The sequence below is a fragment of the Phodopus roborovskii genome, unplaced genomic scaffold, assembly GCF_943737965.1.
Source record: "Phodopus roborovskii unplaced genomic scaffold, PHOROB, whole genome shotgun sequence".
NCBI classification, from domain to species: Eukaryota; Metazoa; Chordata; class Mammalia; order Rodentia; family Cricetidae; genus Phodopus; species Phodopus roborovskii.
The window spans coordinates 5,996,409-6,014,877 of NW_026126546.1; the positions used below are offsets into that span (position 1 = coordinate 5,996,409).

The window sequence follows — 18,469 nt, forward strand, 5'->3', positions numbered from 1 at the left end:
TCCCCCTCCCCCAGTGCTGGAGACCTGGCATCCCCCTCCCCCACTGCTGGCCCACACAAATGCTTCAAGGCCACCTCAAAGCCTAAGTACCTCTGATTACCTGGTTCCAGGTTGCAGCTGGGCCTACTGCACCCTGTCACGCTGGATCAGGTCCATCTGCTTCATCTCTGTCCCCAAAGGTCGTGTGGGACAGCACTGCATAATAACCCTGTCTTTTGTACACTCTCCAGCTACATACCTACCTCGGGCACCTCCGATGTGATGAATGAATTCATGTGTGACTACTGAACGCAGAATCATGTCTACTTGATGGAATATTATACACCCAATAAAACTGTTCACTATGAGCACATAATACTAGGGGAGTGTTTACCGTGTGTTTGATATTTGGAAAGGAACAAAACTGTATGTTATAATCTGAGGTGGGGGTGGTAAAAGGAAATGGACAAAATGCATACATTGTTTCTAGTGGGAGTAAAACCAAAGTTATTATGTCTGCCCCACATTCATACCACTTTCTGCATCTCCTAGCCTTTCTGTAGCAAGACAGAATACAGAGAAGTACAATTAAACCCTTCCCCGCCACCACCAAGCCCAGCCTGACAATGCGGGGCGCAGGATGATGGACTGAGCTTTCATGGCTCCCATAAAGTGCCTAACCTCTCCTCGGGGCCATGAAATATTCATGGTGTTTTTACCATCTTCCTGGTGGCATAGCAGTGGCTACCACTCAGTTCACTCCACCGAGGCCATTCCACACCAGATGGGCCCAGAGCACACAGGCTGGCAGGGGACGTGCCCACAAGAACATTAAGGAGGGAAAGCAGAGTCCCTGTTAGAGCCGGGCTGTGGGCCACATCATCCATTCACAGCGAGGAAGTCAGATGCCTGATCCTCTTCAACTGCAGCCTTTGGCGAGGAGAGAAGTCACCTCCTTCCTGCGTGGTATAAAATACCACCGAGCCCCGCCCTGGAAGGGCAGGCGCTGCAGCTCCACCATCAGTGGAACAGGGGTAAGTACCTGTGATGGTCCAGGCTAACTTGGCTCCAAGTCATTTCAGCAGTCAAGGAGGCAGTTTACAATCACCCTGTGACCTTTAAACAAGACATTACAAGCTCTCTTCCCGACTGTTACAAATGTACTGGGAAATTAATAAGTAAGTGCTATTTATTAAGGACACTGCAATTGGGGGCAGGTGGAGTGGAGGCCCAGAAAGGTCTGTGTAACCCAGACTGGCCTTAGGCTCACAGCAATCCTCCTGCCTCAGTCTCTAGAGTGCCGAGATGACAGGTGTGAGCCACCAGCTTAGTTTCTTTGCCTGTTCTTAAAGTAAAGTGCCTTGACAAAACGCAGCTTAATGGTTTATTCCCGTTCACAGTTAAAGGGTGCAAGTCGAAGGAGCAGTAACTCCAAGTATCTGTTGGCATCACAGACACACCCAAGAAACAGAGAACAATGCAGGCTCCCTAGTGCTGGTCCCATCTCATACCATCCAGGACGCCCTGCTCAGGGACCGCCCCAAAGTTAAGAGGCCCTTCCTACAACAGTCCCACAGTCACGGTAATCTCCCACAGGCAGGCCCAGAGGTCCATCTCAGCTGCATCTAGACTCCATCAAGCTGACAGCATCAACCACTATCCCAGCCTCTATGCTTGGCTCCGGACACTAGAATCAAAACCACGGGGAATTCTGAGAAGTTGAATGCTTTCTTCCTTTTGCTATGACAATGGTCCAAGCCACACTGGCTTCTGCTTGCTGGAGTCCATGCAGTTGAACCTGAGGGAAAGACCTTCTTCCATGCCCTGGGGGAAAATCTAGAGCAATGTGAGGTTTTATCCTTGACTTTCCATTTCATGGGGGACCTGCAAGTTACTAAAGCTGGGTGGGGTAGGGCTCGGTGAGAGCATACCAGTGTGGAATGCCTAATCAACCTGGAGTGTTTCCCCAATCTCACTTCCTTGGGGGGCATCTCCATCCTTGGAGCACACTATTTTCCTTTTTTTATAGCCAAGAGTTCTCTTTGTGGAGTCCTGGCTGCAGATGACATTCTTCAAGGCCATCTACCTTAGCAGTCTAAGCCTCTGACGTAATGGAAGTCCTGCTTACAGCATGCTCCCTCCAGGGCTCAGTACACGTCTCCTTATGTCGATGCTGATTCCTACTCTGAATTGTCCTTACTTGTAAAATTATCCAACTTGTGGGGTTGTCACAGGGGTGCGCCTCAGGCCACTCAGGCTGGCTATCTCAACATGACACAGCCTGGGTGGCATTTATTCCTCCCAGGTCTGGGGGTCTGAAAGGTCAAGCCCCAGGCCAATAGTCCATCTGGTGAACGCTTCTGGATTCGTAGCATCTCTTTACTGTGTTTTCACGTCAAGATGCAAAGGAGATCTCTGGGGAATTAACCCACTTATCAGGGCCCCACACTAGTGATTGGAACACGGCTCTTTCACAGAGGCTTGGACTTAACAAGAACTCGCAGAGGGCACAAACATTCCTCGTGGAGCCAGGGAACTGTCACAATGGCCCAACAAGTTGCCTGTGCCTGAGGTGACAGATGCATGTGGCCCATCGACACAGACTAAAGGAAGGGACTTGGGCATGTATCAGTGTATGTTTAGGGCCCAAGGAGCCTGCCAAGGCTGGTGTTCTATGGGATGGTTCGGTTCCCACATTGCTGGAGATCTGAACTTTGTCCTCCAGGGCTGTGGTATGGAAGCTGTATTTTTTTTTTAAAAAAAATCCTCACTGAAACTTCCACGTATAAATGGACAACTGCTTGTCCTGGGGTATTAGGCCAGGGGGGGAAGTGTGACACCTGGTGACTAGCTCACCTGCACTGTCGAGGCCAGGTGTGAAGGTCATATGATTGCTTACATCCTCACTCAAACACACGTTGAGGGACACAGTAGACGAGGTGTTGAGTTGGGTGCAGAGGCAGCATGGTGTCTGATGCCAGGTGGGAGACAGGCCCCCTGGCTACTGCAGAAGATTGCTGGACCTCTGTCCTACAATCCCCAGTGGCTCACCTCTCCCTAGGGGAGTTAGGCATTTTGCCTAGGTCTTACAGTCATCAGCAACAGAAACTGAGACAATCTAACACAGGTGAAGAAAGAAGGTGTGGGGAGAGTTGTATGAAGGGGCTGGCAGAGCCCTAGAGAAACCACACACATTATTGGGCAAGTGGGAGGAGCCAGAGGGGCAGGGCTGGGGATTCAGTATGAGAACGCATGACTGGTCAGCCATCTATCACTTTGAATTTATTTGTCTTCTGGGCAGGTTTCAGGGGCCACTCATCCCTCCTCATACAGTCGATCTGACTCAGCTAGAGTATTTACCTGCAGGGGACCACATAAAATCAAACACTACAAGGAGCAAATGAAAAATCAAGGAGCTGTGTTGGCTGCAGAGGTGACAGGCGATCAGAAAGACAGGCAAGGAGGGTGTACACAATCCCGCAGCGGAGTGGACAGCATCAGAAAGGACCTGCAAGCAAGCAAGCAAGCAAGCCTCAACACATGCCACTTCAGAACACAAGTGTGGGAGGTTTGACTGTGGCAATCAAACCTGAGGAACTTCTGAGTGATTCTTGGGGAAAGCTGGGGTCCGTGGAGATATCCCAGAAGACGCTGACCTGCTTCCCAGAGAAATAAGCAAAGACACACAAAAGTATCCAGTGAGAGACGCCCTTCACAGAGGCCGGCATGACTCCTAGCAAATGGCACTTCCACAACAGAAAGTCACTCATTAAAATTCTTAGGAAGAGCCCTTTGACAGATACTATCATTGGCAATGGTGTCCTCAGAATTCATATGCTGAAGCCTTATGCCCCACCCCAGGCCATCAGAATGTGCCTGCACTTGAAGACAGATTTCTTAGAGAGGAGGTTGAAGTAAAATATGCTCTTATAAGTCAGTCCTAAACCAACGTGTCTGGTGTCCTTGCAGGGACACAGAATAGACAGAAACAACCACATAAAGACACAGGGAGAAGACCCTGTCCATGGGCCGAGGAGAGCAGCTTCTGGAGGAGCCAACCCTCCCTCCCAACACCTTAATCTTGGGAGTTGTCACTCCAGAACTGTGTGCTGATACATCTCCATTGTTTAAGCTGCATTCTTCACAGCACTTTGCTATGACCACATCTGCAGGTGGTCTAACCTGAAAGCTGTCAATGTGTATTATTATTAAGGGAGAACTTAAAGAGCAAAACCCAGCATGGACATTTGATAAATGACCTCCCCCGCCCCCAAAAATTGCTTGTTTTGGTTAAGATGGACTGGATAGATGAACAGAAAAAGTATTGCTAGCTATAACAGACAGGGGACGGACGGACGGACGGATGGATGGACAGACAGACAGACAGGGATGATAGGTGACTGATAGATAATAGATGATAAATAGGTGACGGGTAGGTAGATAGAGGATAGCATATATACCTATATAAAGGGAACTACCCCCAGCTTCCTTCAGTAGTAGGATTTGCTTTTTCTGTATTTTCTGGCCTTCACATACGTGTGCATATACTTTGTGACATTATAACCGAAATTAAAATGCTTTCAAGCAAGGACGGAGCCACCTCTACTTGACTTCTCAAGGCTGACAGTTTGAAATCCAAATTCCTGACTGAGGGCTTTAAAGACATTCGCAAGTCTCTCTCCTACGCTGGCCCCCACCCACCCCACAAATCTACACCTCATGATCCCACAAGCTGCTCCTACAAGGATGTCCCCCCTCCCAGCCTTCATTCCCATGCAGCCAATGCCTGCGTCCTCCTTGTCCATCTGGGCTCAACCTTCCAGCCCTCAGCTCAGACATCACCATTCCCAGGAAATGTGTTGCTCACCTCCCAAGGTCATTTCTGTCTCTCCACTCTGGTCCCTCATCACCATGCATATGGGACACTGAGGTGGGAGGGGTCAGCAGCGTTTGGGTGAGGGTGTCCGGTGTGGAATTCTTTTGGAGGGACAGGGTTAGACAGGGTCTATGTAACCCTCATTATCCTGGAACTATGAAGATCAGGCTGGCCCCAAACTCACAGAGATCCTCCTGCCTCTGCCTCCAAAGTGCTGGAAGTAAAGGTGTGTGTCACCACACCCAGGCATATAGAATTCCCATTTAGGCCTTTTAGACTGAAAACACGAGGTTTTGTTTGGTCAGGTCATATGGCAGAGATGGCTGCCCCATCAAGATCTATACTCTCTTAATACTATCTTCATCTCTGGGCTACCTAGCCAAGGACTACCGTGTCCAGGTGGACCCATGTGACTAGCTCCAGTCAATGGAGTGCAGGAGAAGTGAAAGGTATCCCTTGTGAGCCAAAGTGTCTAAGAGGCCAGTGAGCTGTATCTACAAACCTTCTCAAGAATGTAGGGGATGAGGGAGCATGACAATTGAGAGGGCCTGGACCAACAGGTGAGCCACAACTGTGATGATCAGAGCTGTTAACCCACCCCAAACATGGATGGGACCATTTCATGAGCTGGGCCCTGAACTGAATGAGGCACCGACATTGGGTTAAAAGGACTAAATGAGCACCAGCATTCACCTCCCTTCTCCTGACTGTAGACACAATACAGGCAGCTACTTCAAGCTCCTGCAGCCCTGATTTTCACACCAGGGTGGACTGTACCTTGAACTGGGTGCCAGAATAAACCCTGTCCCCTTGGGCAGCTGTCAGAACGTTTTACCACAGCAAAAGGAAAGACAATGGGGGACTTGATCAGTATATAAGCAGCCACGGCAGTCAGCCACCAGGTCTGGGGCTTCCGTGGAACGGGTTGGTTTGTTGTTGTTGTTGATGATGTTGTTTTCGAGACAAGGTTTCTCTGTGGCTTTGGAGGCTGTCCTGGAACTAGCTCTTGTAGAGCATCCTGGTCTCGAACTCACAGAGATCTGCCTGCCTCTGCCTCCTGAGTGCTGGGACTAAAGACGTGTACCACCACTGCCCAGCTTGGAAATGGTTGGTGTTAATGGTGTTCTAGAATGGACAGTTCTCAACACCTGAGCCGAGGAGCCCACCCTCTGCTCCCAGAGAGGGCAGGCTCCCCACACAGTGACTAGTTCTGGGGCGAGAGCCTCCCAGTAGCAGAAGGAACACACACAGGTGGCCATGGCTTTAGTCCTTGGGCTACACTGATCCTGGTGAGAAAGATGGCTCATCCCCTTTATGCCAAGCCCTGGAAGCCTGCCCCTGCCCTATGTGTCATCTCACACAACACTTGCCACATCTCAAGAGGAAGTCAACCACACCCACTCTTCCTCATCTCCCAAGTGATCACCAGGTGTGGCACAGCAGAGGCCCCCTTGGTCACTGAGCAGGTCTGAACCAGCTCCTGGTGAAGGGCCAGCCTTCTGATCATTGGACGTGAATTGGAGCCGGTGGAGGCCCTTGCAGGACCACATGAAGCATCTTCAGCAGCTCCACAGTTTGAAAATAGAGAGCTGCCTGGCCTGGATCAGGAAACACTTGAGAGGGGCCCAGCCAGATGCAGAAAGAGGCCTCATATCCTGAGCTACATCAGTGTGTTTGGGAAGCTTTGAGGACAATTGTGTGGCTTCTGCACATTAAAAAAAAAAAAAAAAAAAAAAAAAAAAAAAAAAAAACTCCAGCTGAAGTGGTTGGCAGCCCCTCTGCTTTGAAAACATGGAAAGTGTCTTTAGAGCTCAAGGACAGCAGAGTGCCACCAAAGCCAGAGTTCTGAGTGGCCGTACATTGCGCAGACAGGATGCTGTGCACCTGGGTATTCCATGCACCCCCATTTTTAAAGAGGGGGCACAGAGGTGTGGGCATTTGCATCTTGAGTTTCGTGAGGAGCAAAACTGGAGTTTAAATGCAGTCAGGCCATCTGTCCATAGGGCTGGCCACCGCATTTAGTAACTGGGACCACCAGGGCAGGGACAGTTGGCCTGCTCACTTCAGATTACACACCACGCTTTAGGAGGTTGAGTTTGAGCCATCTGTGCAACTTGGCAGTTCTGGGCTCCTTGGAGAAAGGGCCCCTGCCGTGCAGACGGGAGGAGAGGCAGGGTCTACAGAAGCTGCAGATTGAGCATCATTCCCCAGGTCTGGGATGGTGGTGCAGTAGGCTATGGGACTTTAATGCCCTTCAGACAGGACAGCCTGTACACAGTCAGTGTTTGTGCCTGGCAGTGTCTGGAACCCTGTCCTGAGCCCAGAGACAGTTGCCTTCTGCCCAGCAAATAGGACACGCCCAAAGAATCATGATAGCCCTGACCCTGACACAGCAGGTCCCTTGTCCTTCAAGACACAGGCTCAATGGCCTATTGTGGCAGAACAAAGGTTGCCCACAGGCTCATTGGGCGGTGTGGGTTGTCTCTCACCAGGGACAGGGACCTGAGCTGCAGGCCTGAGGCTGCTCTATGCTGAGGGCAGGATGGATACACAGGTGAGCCCACAGAGTGAATCTGGAGGGGAAACTGGGACCATTCTCCCACCTGCCTTCAGAGTGTGACAAGATTAAAGTCTGAACTCTAAAATGAAAGAAGTCCAGCTACTCTAGAGGCTCAATCAGGGAGGGTGAGAGTTCAAGGCCCATCCGGGCAACTTGGTGAAATTGTCTCAAAATAAAAATAAGAAAGCTGGGGTGTGGCTCGGTGGTGGAGTACTTGCCTAGCATTTGTGGGGGAAAGGAACAGGTGGGTATCCCTTCTCCCTATCCCACGTCCTCACCCTTGGTTTCTTAAACGCCATTATCTTGAGGGTTCATGTCTCAGGATGTCATTGTTTGGACATAAGATCTGGATTCAGCGAAGAGTTGGCTCCTTCAATACAGACATACTGTAGGGGACCGTGTATGGCAGTGGTTCTCAATCTTCCTAACGCTAATTAGGTTCCTAATACAGTTCCTCATGTTATAGTGACGCCTAACCAAAAAGTTATTTTGTTGCTACTTCATAGCTGTAATTTTGCTACTTTTAAAAGTTGTAATGTAAATAAATATATGATATGCAACCCCAAGGGGTCCGTGGCCACAGGTTGAGAACCACTGATGTAAGGGGGGGAAATGGCCATGTGACGACCACAACACTGGACAGTAAAGGGGAAGAGCCTGGTCCAAGCCATGCCTCCTTAAACTTCCTTCCCAGAACTCCAGCTCCAACAGAAATGCTCGGGGATTTCAAGACAGGACAGCATAGCCAGATCGGCCCCTGAACCCTTAGTGCAGGGTCCTGAAGACTGCCCAGGCTATGTACAGCCAGACCAGCCCTGCAGCCAAGCCTGGAAAACCACATAACCTCATGCTAAGTTAGAAAAGCAGCTTCAATCCTGTGTCTATAATGAGATTACTGTTGACATTAAAAACAGACCGAATGGAGTCTCCAAGTCTGCTGGCATGGGAGGCCTCTGTGCCCATTTTAACTGCCAATTCCTATCTCCTACACCTGCTACCCTCTCCACGGAACCCCGGCACTTCACCGGGCGACACTGCTCAATTCCCAAAGTCCAGAACACCGCTCAACAAAATGTCCCTTAGCTTCTGGAGCTTGAAGGACAAAACCCAAAAGCTAGAGGGAGAAAGCGAGAGCCTGGAGCCAGTGTGGGAACCCATCTGAACTTGCTTCCAGGACAGAAAGGCAGAAAGCAACCGGCTGGGCCTGATCAGCTCAGCAAAGGAAACCAGGAGCAAGGTGTGATGGTAGAACCTGTACCACAGAGATACTGGCAGGAAGGTTAAGAATTGAGGACAACCTCCAATACACCATGACTGGAGGCCAGCTTGGGCTAGATGAGGCAGGACAAGCCTTGACCCGAGTTTAGGGAAACTGGAGCGGTGATTGTCTTCCCCAAGTTTCACTGAAGCATCCGTTTGTCACTTTGTTCACTGAGCATTACGACACCGGAGATACCAGGCAACACCAGGACACCGAGGCCCAGAGAGGCAAGACAGATCAGAAGGACACACTCCTGACTCTGCCTGCTCCCCTCCCCGCCTGGGGAGGCTCACTAACCCTCTCCAACAGCAGCAACACAAATCCAGCAAAGACTCTTCCTGGACTGTGTGTGCTCTCCACTATCCCCTCACCTAAACTGTTTCCCCATAGGTGGGACTTTGGCCACTCTGATAAGAGTTCTGAGGGCAACTCTGGCTTCAGCCATATCTCATTTGTAGATATATTAGCAATGGGCCCCTGAGCTCCAGTCCCCGGTGGGCTGAGGACAATTTTTCCAGTGGCAAGTGGGCAGCTCACAGAGACAAACATCAATAGCAGTGTACTCCTCATGGCTAATGATCTAAACAGCAGCCAGGACCATGGAGGGAAATCCAGGACCAGGCAGCCCTAATGTGAGTGGCATTAAGAGACTCGGGAGGGCTCCCCAAAGAAGCTGGTGAAAACCGCTCCCAGTTCCCCTACCTTAGGTCCCCTGAGTGTTAAAAGATTCCTCCAGAAGGACTGGGGGAGACATCAGGCCTAGACATCTCCACCCTGCCACCAACAATGTAGGCTTAACACTTGGCCCTGACATAGGGTGCCAAGATGGCTATCAGAAACCACAGGACTTTTGGACTCGGCCAAGAGTCCTCTTCCTGTGTACTTTATCTTGCACTCCAGAGGGAACTCCCGCTTCCATTCTGGTAGCTGCTGGAAGATGAACCCTTGGACCAATCAGAGCAGTCACTGCATGAGGTCTCTTTCTAGGAAGCACAGGTACATGGAGGAAGACAGGCTGGAGGGGGAGGGGGGTCAGCCTAGACACTGAACATTGGATGATTGTGCTAGACTCACAGAGGCCAGACCCCTGCTCACCTGAAACTCTTTACCCCTTCAACTATGAAGCCAGTACTGGAAGGATAGACAACTCTAACACCACACAGAACACATGTCACACAGAACACAAGGGCACAGATAAAGACACATCTACATCCAGGGGTGATGGCCGAGGAATTCGAGGAACCATTAAGAGACCATGTTCCCTCAACACCTACCCTGTGGAACACAGAGCGACTGGTTATGGCTGGGACTGCCCCTAGGCTAAGCTCCTGTCCCAGGACCACAGCTGTATGCCGTGGACAGCCCAGAGGATATGCTGACCAATGCTCTAAGAGAAGGATGGATGGTAGACTAGTCTAATTAAGCCTGAACATGTCCATCTTACTCAATCTAGAGCTAAGTCTTGGGCCTGTTTCAAAACAGAGCTAAGCAGAATCCTTTGGGAGATGTATATAGTACTTTAAAATGTCTGACAGACACTCCCCTGTGCCCCATCCTGGAGCCTGCTCCCCCTCCACCGCCCTAATAACTTCTACTTCATTGCTTATCCCCACTTTACCCCCACCCTAGAGACCCCCCCTTTCTTGGGCTCAAGTCCCTCCACTAAAAGTTTCTATTTCTCTTATCACCATTTCTAAGTTCCCTGTACTCTTCACCCACAACCAAGGCTCACACAAACCCTCAACAGAGCTGAGTTCAGTAAAAAAATACTCACTAAAACAACACCCACGCTATTCTAAAACACATCAGGGTATGGGGGTTATGGAGCTGCTGGATACTCAGGCGAGGGTGACTCTCCCCAACCCTCCATTGAGGGTATAAACAGCCAACAGTCCCAGCTGGGATGATCTTTTGCAAGAAGGCACAGCTGAATGCCACAAGATGGCAGTTGTTTGGCTCAGAGGGTGGTCTTGGGCAAGGAAGGATAAGGAGAATACGCCCAGGGAAAGGAGGTAAAACTTTTATTTCCGACGTTAGAATCAGAGAACACTGAATGACAGGAAACTTGCAGGTCACTGAATTTGCCTTCTCTCCTGGGGCTGAGATTTCACACTGGCTATCTAGCAAGTGGCCTCATGGTTGTCAAAGCCTTTCTTCTACAAATAGTTGAGGTTTTCACCTCAATATGAAGCTATGAGTTTTATCGCAGCAACTCATGAGTCAGGCTGACCCAAAGAAAAAGAGTCATGGCACCAGATCATCTGGGGAGACACTCAGTATATTGTACCCTGGATGAGGGATCTGAAAACCAGGTATTCTACAGAGGGACCTCCAAAATTAGGAGGGGGGGGGAACTAAATATAGGAGCTAGGAAGATGATCCAGTCAATAAAGTGGCTGCCATGCAAATATGAGGGTCTGAGTTCAATCTCCAGAACCGACATAAAAGCCAAGTGCAACAGCACACATATGTAACCCTAGCATTGAGGAGGTAAAGATGGGTGGTGGATCCCTGGAACTCACTAGCAAGTCAGCCAGGCCTAGCAATACGCTCCAGGTTCAATGGAATATCCTACCCCCACCCAAAAAATAACAAATAAATACAGGGCTGGAGTAATAACTTCAGAGTACTTGCAGTTCTCCCAGAGGATCTGGGTTCAATTTCCAGAACACATATGGGTCTCAGAACCATGTGTAACTCCAGTTCCAGAGAGAATCCAACACCCTCTTCTTACATCTTTGGTCAAGAGGCACACCCTTGGGTAGCAAAAGAGCTGAGACATTGCTGGTATTATTGAGCGAAGTGTCTCTGTGAGGGCAGATCAGCCATTCCAAAAGGGAGGGAAGAGCATGAGGAAATGGTAGACCAAAGCAGCAAGACTGAAAATCAGAAGGGCAATCTCCAATTCTGAATCCCCAAGTCCAATGTCAAAGTACTCTTCAGAACTCAAACTTCTTCTAGCTTTGTTGACTGCAACACACTTCTCTCTCTTGAGCTGATCCCATGCCCAGCCTGCAGTTTTCCTCAGCAGGCATCCTATGACCCTAGCATCTCTCTAACATCTTGGAGTTTCCGAGGCAATCCAGACTTCACATTCACAGCTTCATGCAATGGCCTCTCTGAGCCTGCTACTTAGGGACACCCCTGACACACAACCCCTTTCTTGTATCCTTGACCCCAAAGCCAGAACTTAGTGGACACTGCCAAAGTCTATAATTTGATAGGGCTGAAACTTGGTCCCCTTGTTCAGTTATATTTGCATCAGCTTTCTGTTGTTGTTTCCTTCGGTGCTTAAGCTTTTCTTTAATACTTTTTCACAAGTTGGAATCTTACCTGAGTGGGGACTCACTCTGAGGTCACCACTCCCTTTATTATATTTAGCGGCAGGCTTTTCTTTAAACCTTTTTATGTCCTTGAACACTTCCCCTGAGTCCATTACACTCTAGGTGCCCCTTATCTCTTCCAACTGTACATTTTGTATCTCTCTTTGTCCAGCTTGCTTCTTTTTCATGATAGATCTGCGTAGGAGTGATTACTAATAACCACACGACAGAGCCAATACTAGCTGTCTTGAAATCTCCTCTGCCAACACCATTAACCCAAAAACTCTTCAATGTACCTTCAGGCAGACTTTCAGGACAAGAGCAAAAAGCAGCCACATTCTTTGCCAAAATATAACAATGATGATCTTTAGGCCACTTACTAATAATATTCTTCAAATTGCCCTCAGCATTGTTTTCCATTTCTATTAGGGTGGACCATTAAGCCTTGCTTAAAGTGTTAAACCACTTTTCCAGTCCAAAGTCCCAAAGTCCTCCATATTCCTCCAACACCCAGCATAGTGATACCTGTCACAGCAATTCTCTGCACCCTTGTGCTAACCTCTGACTGAGCCACTGTTCTTTGCTATGCAGAGACACCATGACCATGGTAAGAGAAGCTATTTAACTGGGGCCTTGCTTACAGTTTCAAAGGATTACTTAGTCCATGATAGGTCATGATGGGGAACACGGCAGGAACGCTGCTGGAGAAGTAGTTGAAAGCTATCATGTTCGGCAGGCAGAGATTGACAAGGGTCTGGCATGGGCTTTTGCAACCTCAAAGCCCACCCCCAGTGATACACGTCCTTTAACAAGGTCACACCTCCTGATCCTTCTAACCCTATCATACAGTTCTACTCCTGGGTTCCTAACCATTCAAATATGTGAGTCTATGGGGGCCATTCTCATTCAGTCCGCCACAGCACGCTGACTGCTCTGAGCTGTTTAGGAACAGGGTGGGGCTCTCACTAGCAAAGATGACATTGAACTGGGGATTCAAGGGTTTAGTAGGAGTTGGTCTTGAGAAAGAGGAGGGGAGCATTCCAGAGAGAAGAGGGAGACAGTGCAATGCCCGAGTCAGGAAGGAAATGGCTAGCTTAAGGAATAACTGAATCACATAGTTGGAGTGTATAAGAGAGCAAGTGTGTGTATGCATGGGGTCCTGTCTTCACTTAGGGAGGCCAGTTAGTCTCTGATGGAGTTTCTCTTCTACATCCCTGAAGGGAAGGGGTATCTATCTGATGGGGTTCCTCCTTGCCTGAGCCTCCTACACATTGCTCCATGTCCAGAGTTCATGAGACTTCCACTAGTCCTAACATGAAGCCCCGGGACACAGTAAGTGCTCAATACATTTCAGCTGCCAATCACTACTTACAGGTAGAAGGAAGCCCCTCCTCCTCATCTCACCCAGTTCTCATAGCCTGAAGGTTTAGGGTCTTATTCCCTCCCAGTGTACACATAAAACGAGGCACACGAGACTCCCCTACAGGTCATAGGACTCCTTGCTAGAACACAGGATGGACAAGGGCAGGGGACCTCCATCCAGGCCCAGGGTGGGAACCTGAAGGTCCAGGGATAGCAGCAGCTAGCTGCTGAACAATGAAGGTCCTTGCTCCTCCTGCAGACCCTGCCCAGGTGGTTTTATTAAGGAAGAGGAAGTAGGATGCAGATGGGAGTAACACTTTGAACTGCCCCCCTGTGAGGTGAGCACCATGCATTTTGTGTTTGCTACACACAAGCTCTGAGGCCCCCTGGCTCATCCCCAGTGTGCAGATAAAAAAAAAAAAAAAAAAAAAAAAAAAAAAAAAAACTGAGGCTTTCCTTTAAGAAAGCCCAACCAACGGTCCTGCGCACGACTCCTTGCCAAGAAGCCCAGAAGCCCGCCAGCCAAACAGGCTGCCTTCTGCCACTAGGCAGGCTGTGTGCAGATCATCTTCACGAAGTGCGACCCTCCTCCGCATCACCCAGCAAGCGACAAAGGATTGAGTTCTGCGCCAGCGGCCTCCCAAAGCCGAGTTAGGCAGTACCGCCACCCAGCCCAGGCCTGGCAGCCCTGCCCCCTCTCCCCGTACACCCCGCGGCAACGCGTGACTCAGCGGTTCTCCCCGGAGCGCCGCCCGCAGCATCCACACGCCTGGGTTGCACACCTAGTCTCTGCCTCCGGGGTCCGCGCACCCTCCGGGAGTCGCCGCGCCCGCCTCATTTCCGGCGGAGCTCGGCACCCGGGATGCCAGGCCCACGCAGGTTCCTTGGAGCAGGCACCCACGCACCCCGGCCCGGGGGACTCAGTGCCAGGGCTCCTCCCACCTGCCTAAGCCCTAGACACCTCCGGGCCCGCTGCTCCCGAGCAGGAGACGCCTACACTGCTCGGGAAGGTCTCCAGCACCAGGGTGCCCGTGTGGGCCGCAGTGGCCAGCTCTCGCTCTCGCGCTCTCTCTCTCTCTCTCTCTCTCTCTCTCTCTCTCTCTCTCTCTCTCTCTCTCTCTCTCTGTCTCTGTCTCTGTCTCTCTGTCTGCCTGTCTCTCTGCAGCTGTTCACTCCTCCGGCCCCTGGCTGCGACCTCGAACTGTCCCCACCGTTTCTGCACCCAGGCAGGGCCTGGGGACCCCCGGAAGTTTCTGTCACATTAGCAAAGGGCACCGATCCTCTGCACCACCAGCCTTTGGTGGGCACTGACGCACAGGGCCAACTTAGGGGGTTTTAAACGCAGAGCGGGGTAGCATGCCCCACTTTTTCCGGAAAACCATGAAGGTCTGGCACAGCTCCTGTCTCAGTAGCACTACCCAGGAATAAAACAGTAGCCGGAACGAGCCTCCTTCCCCCTCCCACGCAGGGGATCCGCCTCTGGAGGCCAGGGAGCTGCCAGGACAGCTGAACCCTGGAGGATCTGGCAATGGAATTTTTCCCGCTGGGTCCCTCTCCAGGGAGTGGGTAATCTAGAAATTTCTGCGGGCTCTGGTCAGGCTGGAAGGGCAAATGAAGGATTTTGAAGCCGCCTTTCCACATCCCGGAGATTTCCACACCAGATTTGTTGCGGGCTTGGGCTTTGTAAATGACAGTCAGGGCCCGATTCAGTGCCACCCTGCAGGGGAAGGACAGCTGCATTCCCGAGGGCGACACGAAGGAGGGCGCTGGGCAGCGGTCAGAGCCCCCCGGGTCCCTCCCTCCCGGCCCGGGATCGGGGTGGGGTGGGGGGACACGACACACAGCGCGCGGTCCAAACCTTCGGAGGGCATTCGGTGCGACGGCATCCCCACGCCGCGGCCGGCCGGAGGGGGTCTCAGACAACACGTACGTTACCTTCTGTCACATAGCTGTGGTCCCGCAGGAAGCTGTGGTTAATTTTCCGCGTGTCCGTGTCCTCGCCCATTGAAGGCCGCGCCCGGTGCCCTGGGCATGCCCCGCCGCCCCACACCGATGCAATCCGCAGAGGTCGCGCCGGGCGCGCGGGCCATGCCGCCGCAGCCTAGCAGAGTCGCGGGCCGCCGGGGCCCGGGAGGGCGGGCATCGCGGCCGGGTGGCCGGGAACAGGAGGGCGCCGCGCTCAGGCGAGCGTGCGGCGGACAGGCGGCGGCCGCAGCGTGGGGCGGGCCGGGGACGGGGCGTGCATCCCGGCCGCTCGGTTCGCGCTGCGTCCGGGCGCCTGGCGGTGGCGGCAGCGGCGGCCAGGGGACGCGCGCAGCGCTGAGCTCGGCTGCGCCGTGGCGGGGCCGTGTCGCAGGCCCCTCCCTCCGCCGCGCGCCTCTCCGCCCCCGGCCGCGCAGCCACCGCGCAGGTGGAGCCGATGCACGGCGCCACAGCCACAGCGGTCACCTCTGGAGCTCGGGACGCCACCCGGGAGGAATACCTATCTTGAGTGGAGGCCACCTTGGTGGCCAGGTGTTCCGGTTAGGGAGCAGAGACTTAGGGGGCTCGGGAGCCCGAGAAGGTCGCAGCCCTTTTTTAAAGAAATTGTAGGTTGGTCTGACAATTGCGGGGGTGGGGAGCTGTGCCCAGCGTGCCTTGGGTGGGGGTTGGAAGGTCAGCACCCCACAAAGCTGAGCTGGAGATTTCGGCTGGGGGTGAGTTGTCACCGGTCGGGCCCACCTTTCTGCTCACAGGTGAGATGTGGCTACCGACACCCTGAGTGGATATCGGGAGGCAGGCTGGGTGTGCTGCATCCCGGAGCCTCCTGCAAAGCTAGGACTTCTGCCTTCTTTCCTTCTCTCCTCCCCTCCCTGTCTTACCTTCCTCCCCTCCAGTATCCCTTTCTTCCCTCCCCCCTTTCCTCTTTTTCCTTCCCTCCTCCCTTCTCCTTCTTCCCCTTTCCGTGCTTCCGGCCTCTCCCTCTTCCTTTCCCTTCCTCTTCAGTACTTATTTCTTGTTTCTTCTTTTCTGGTTTCTGTTCCCCGGCTTTCCTGCATCTCCCTTCCTTTGTCATCCAGGTGTTTCCAACATCCTACCCGAACCAGACTTATACAGGGACCTGGGGGAGGGGGAGGGGGTCTCCTCTTTGATCAACTGACTCCCACCCTAAGGAATCTGGAGTCCTGTGTGAGGGGTCACAGGGGTCTCAGGAGTATTTATTGATCCTTAGTCTACCTGGGTTCTCTGTGAGCTCCACTGACTGCACAGCAGCTTAGCCTCCCTTGGGAGGGACCAGGCACTCGGGTTAGCCGGGAGAGGGGCCCAGAGTCCAAGGTGTTTGGCTCAAGCTGAGGCAGGTGATTCTGAGGCTGGCTCCCCGCTCTCATAGAGCTGTTTCAGCTGGCCTGTGGGACTCCAGGCACCCTCCTCCCCAGTGCAGTCCAGAGGGTGTTGGAAGGGAGAGGGTGCGTTGGAGGGACTCTGGTTTCCTGCTGGAGAATGAAGGCATCCAGAGTTACAACTGATGTCCACAGAAAGGCCTGCTGAGGACCTGTACGGTGGAGCATGTACCCCTGAGTCCTCCAGGGTGTTGAGGGAAAAGCTAGACACCCACCATCCCTCCTACCCCCCACCCCACACAGAGGCCTTTGGCTTGGTTAGCACCTGCTTGCTGAGTGACCAGGGGCAAAGTTCCCTGACATACCCCAGGCTGGGCTTTTCCACTGTGAAGCAGGCCACCACTGCCTACCTCTTGGCCTGGGTGCAGATTCTGAGCCAAAACATTCAGACAAGCTCACTTCCCTCAGGAAGGTGACTAGCAAACACATGGTCTCTTCCTGGGCTGGCATGCGCTCCCCTCCAACACCTGCTCTACTTAGATGCCCACTCCACATCCTTACCCAGCACCCCACTCTGCAGCCTGGCCCCATCTTACCACCATGATGAACACTACCCCCACACACGTGTCCCAACCCCATCCCCTGGTGTTAAAGGGATTCCCATGCCCACCCTCTCGCCTGTCTGTCTAGTTTTACCTGCTTAGATGCCCTGGACCACACAGAAAACAGCCTGCCATGACCTAATGCCACAGTCGTGGCTCCGAGCCATGCTGAGGATCCCAGATCCCAAGCTCCAAGCTGTCATCAGCTTCTCTGCACCTGCAGTCTCCTGGTTTTTTTTTTTTTTTTTTTCAGGGCTCACCTGCACTGGGGAGGAGGGACAACTAAGCAACATCCACATGCCCTTTCCCAAGGTCCCTATGGTAAAAAGTTGGTGCCCACCTAAGTTCACCCTGGGAACCATTGGATGTATTAGGCTCAGTTATAAAGTAGTGAGTGAGGGGTGTGGGTGACCTTACAGCAGCCACACTGGAAGGGCTTCACCCAGCAGAGATGATGGAGACCCATCCCTTAGTCCTTCCCTACCCGTGTGCTCTAGTTCCTCCCTGAGACCCACCCCCTTAAGGCTGTATAGAACTAGAGCAGAAATGCATACAGCAGATTGGGAGGGGCAGCTGGATGCTTAGGTGAGGGCCCTATAACCCTCCCAGCCCTCCTTCTAGGAGGGAGTGTCAGCAGTCAAGAAGCCCAGGTGAGATGATGCTTTGGGAACAGTCCCAGCTGGACCGCTGATGGTGGTGAGCTTGGCATGGAGACTAGTCATGTACACTTTCTGACCTCAGAGCCAGCCTCCCCTTTGGGCCTCATGCCCAACACCTGCATCTCTCAGCCGGAGAACCCACCATCCCTCTCCTGTGCTGTGCAGGTTCCTCACTGCACCGGGCAGAAGCATCAGCCCCCCCTCCTCTCCTCCGCCCCCCCCCCCCCGTGTACTCTCTCAACAGACTCTTGCCTTTCTGAATTCACAATGAATGTTGCTGTGTCCCTGCTGTGCAGTCATGTCCCCATAGTGACACGGTAGAGCCTGAATGGTGCAATAAACACCCTGCTTCGGGTCATGGTGATGAAGAGGGGCTAAGCTGGAGATGCACCGGCAAGGACTGTTGGAGCCTCAGTCTCCCCCACATCAAAGAGCAGCCTCCATTCCACATCCGCTTGAGCTCCAGCCGCTTCATGGCTGATGCTAGAAGGATCTGCGAAGATGCCTCCTCTTCCTCGCCCCTCACT

At 52.3% G+C, this 18,469-nt stretch overlaps 1 protein-coding gene across 2 annotated transcripts in view; it reads right to left on the reverse strand.

Moving 5' to 3' along the window:
* Ppp2r2c (protein phosphatase 2 regulatory subunit Bgamma) overlaps nt 1-15,672 on the reverse strand; it is an 84,995-nt gene extending 69,323 nt beyond the window's left edge. The window contains exon 1 of one of the 2 annotated variants that reach the window (XM_051200183.1): nt 15,297-15,672. In XM_051200183.1, the coding sequence (XP_051056140.1) occupies nt 15,297-15,366 (70 nt within the window). In that variant the 5' untranslated portion in view covers nt 15,367-15,672. Of the gene's footprint in view, nt 1-15,219 lie in introns of both variants that reach the window. The other variant, XM_051200184.1, reaches the window with a different exon arrangement.
* Nucleotides 15,673-18,469: the final 2,797 nt, after the last annotated feature.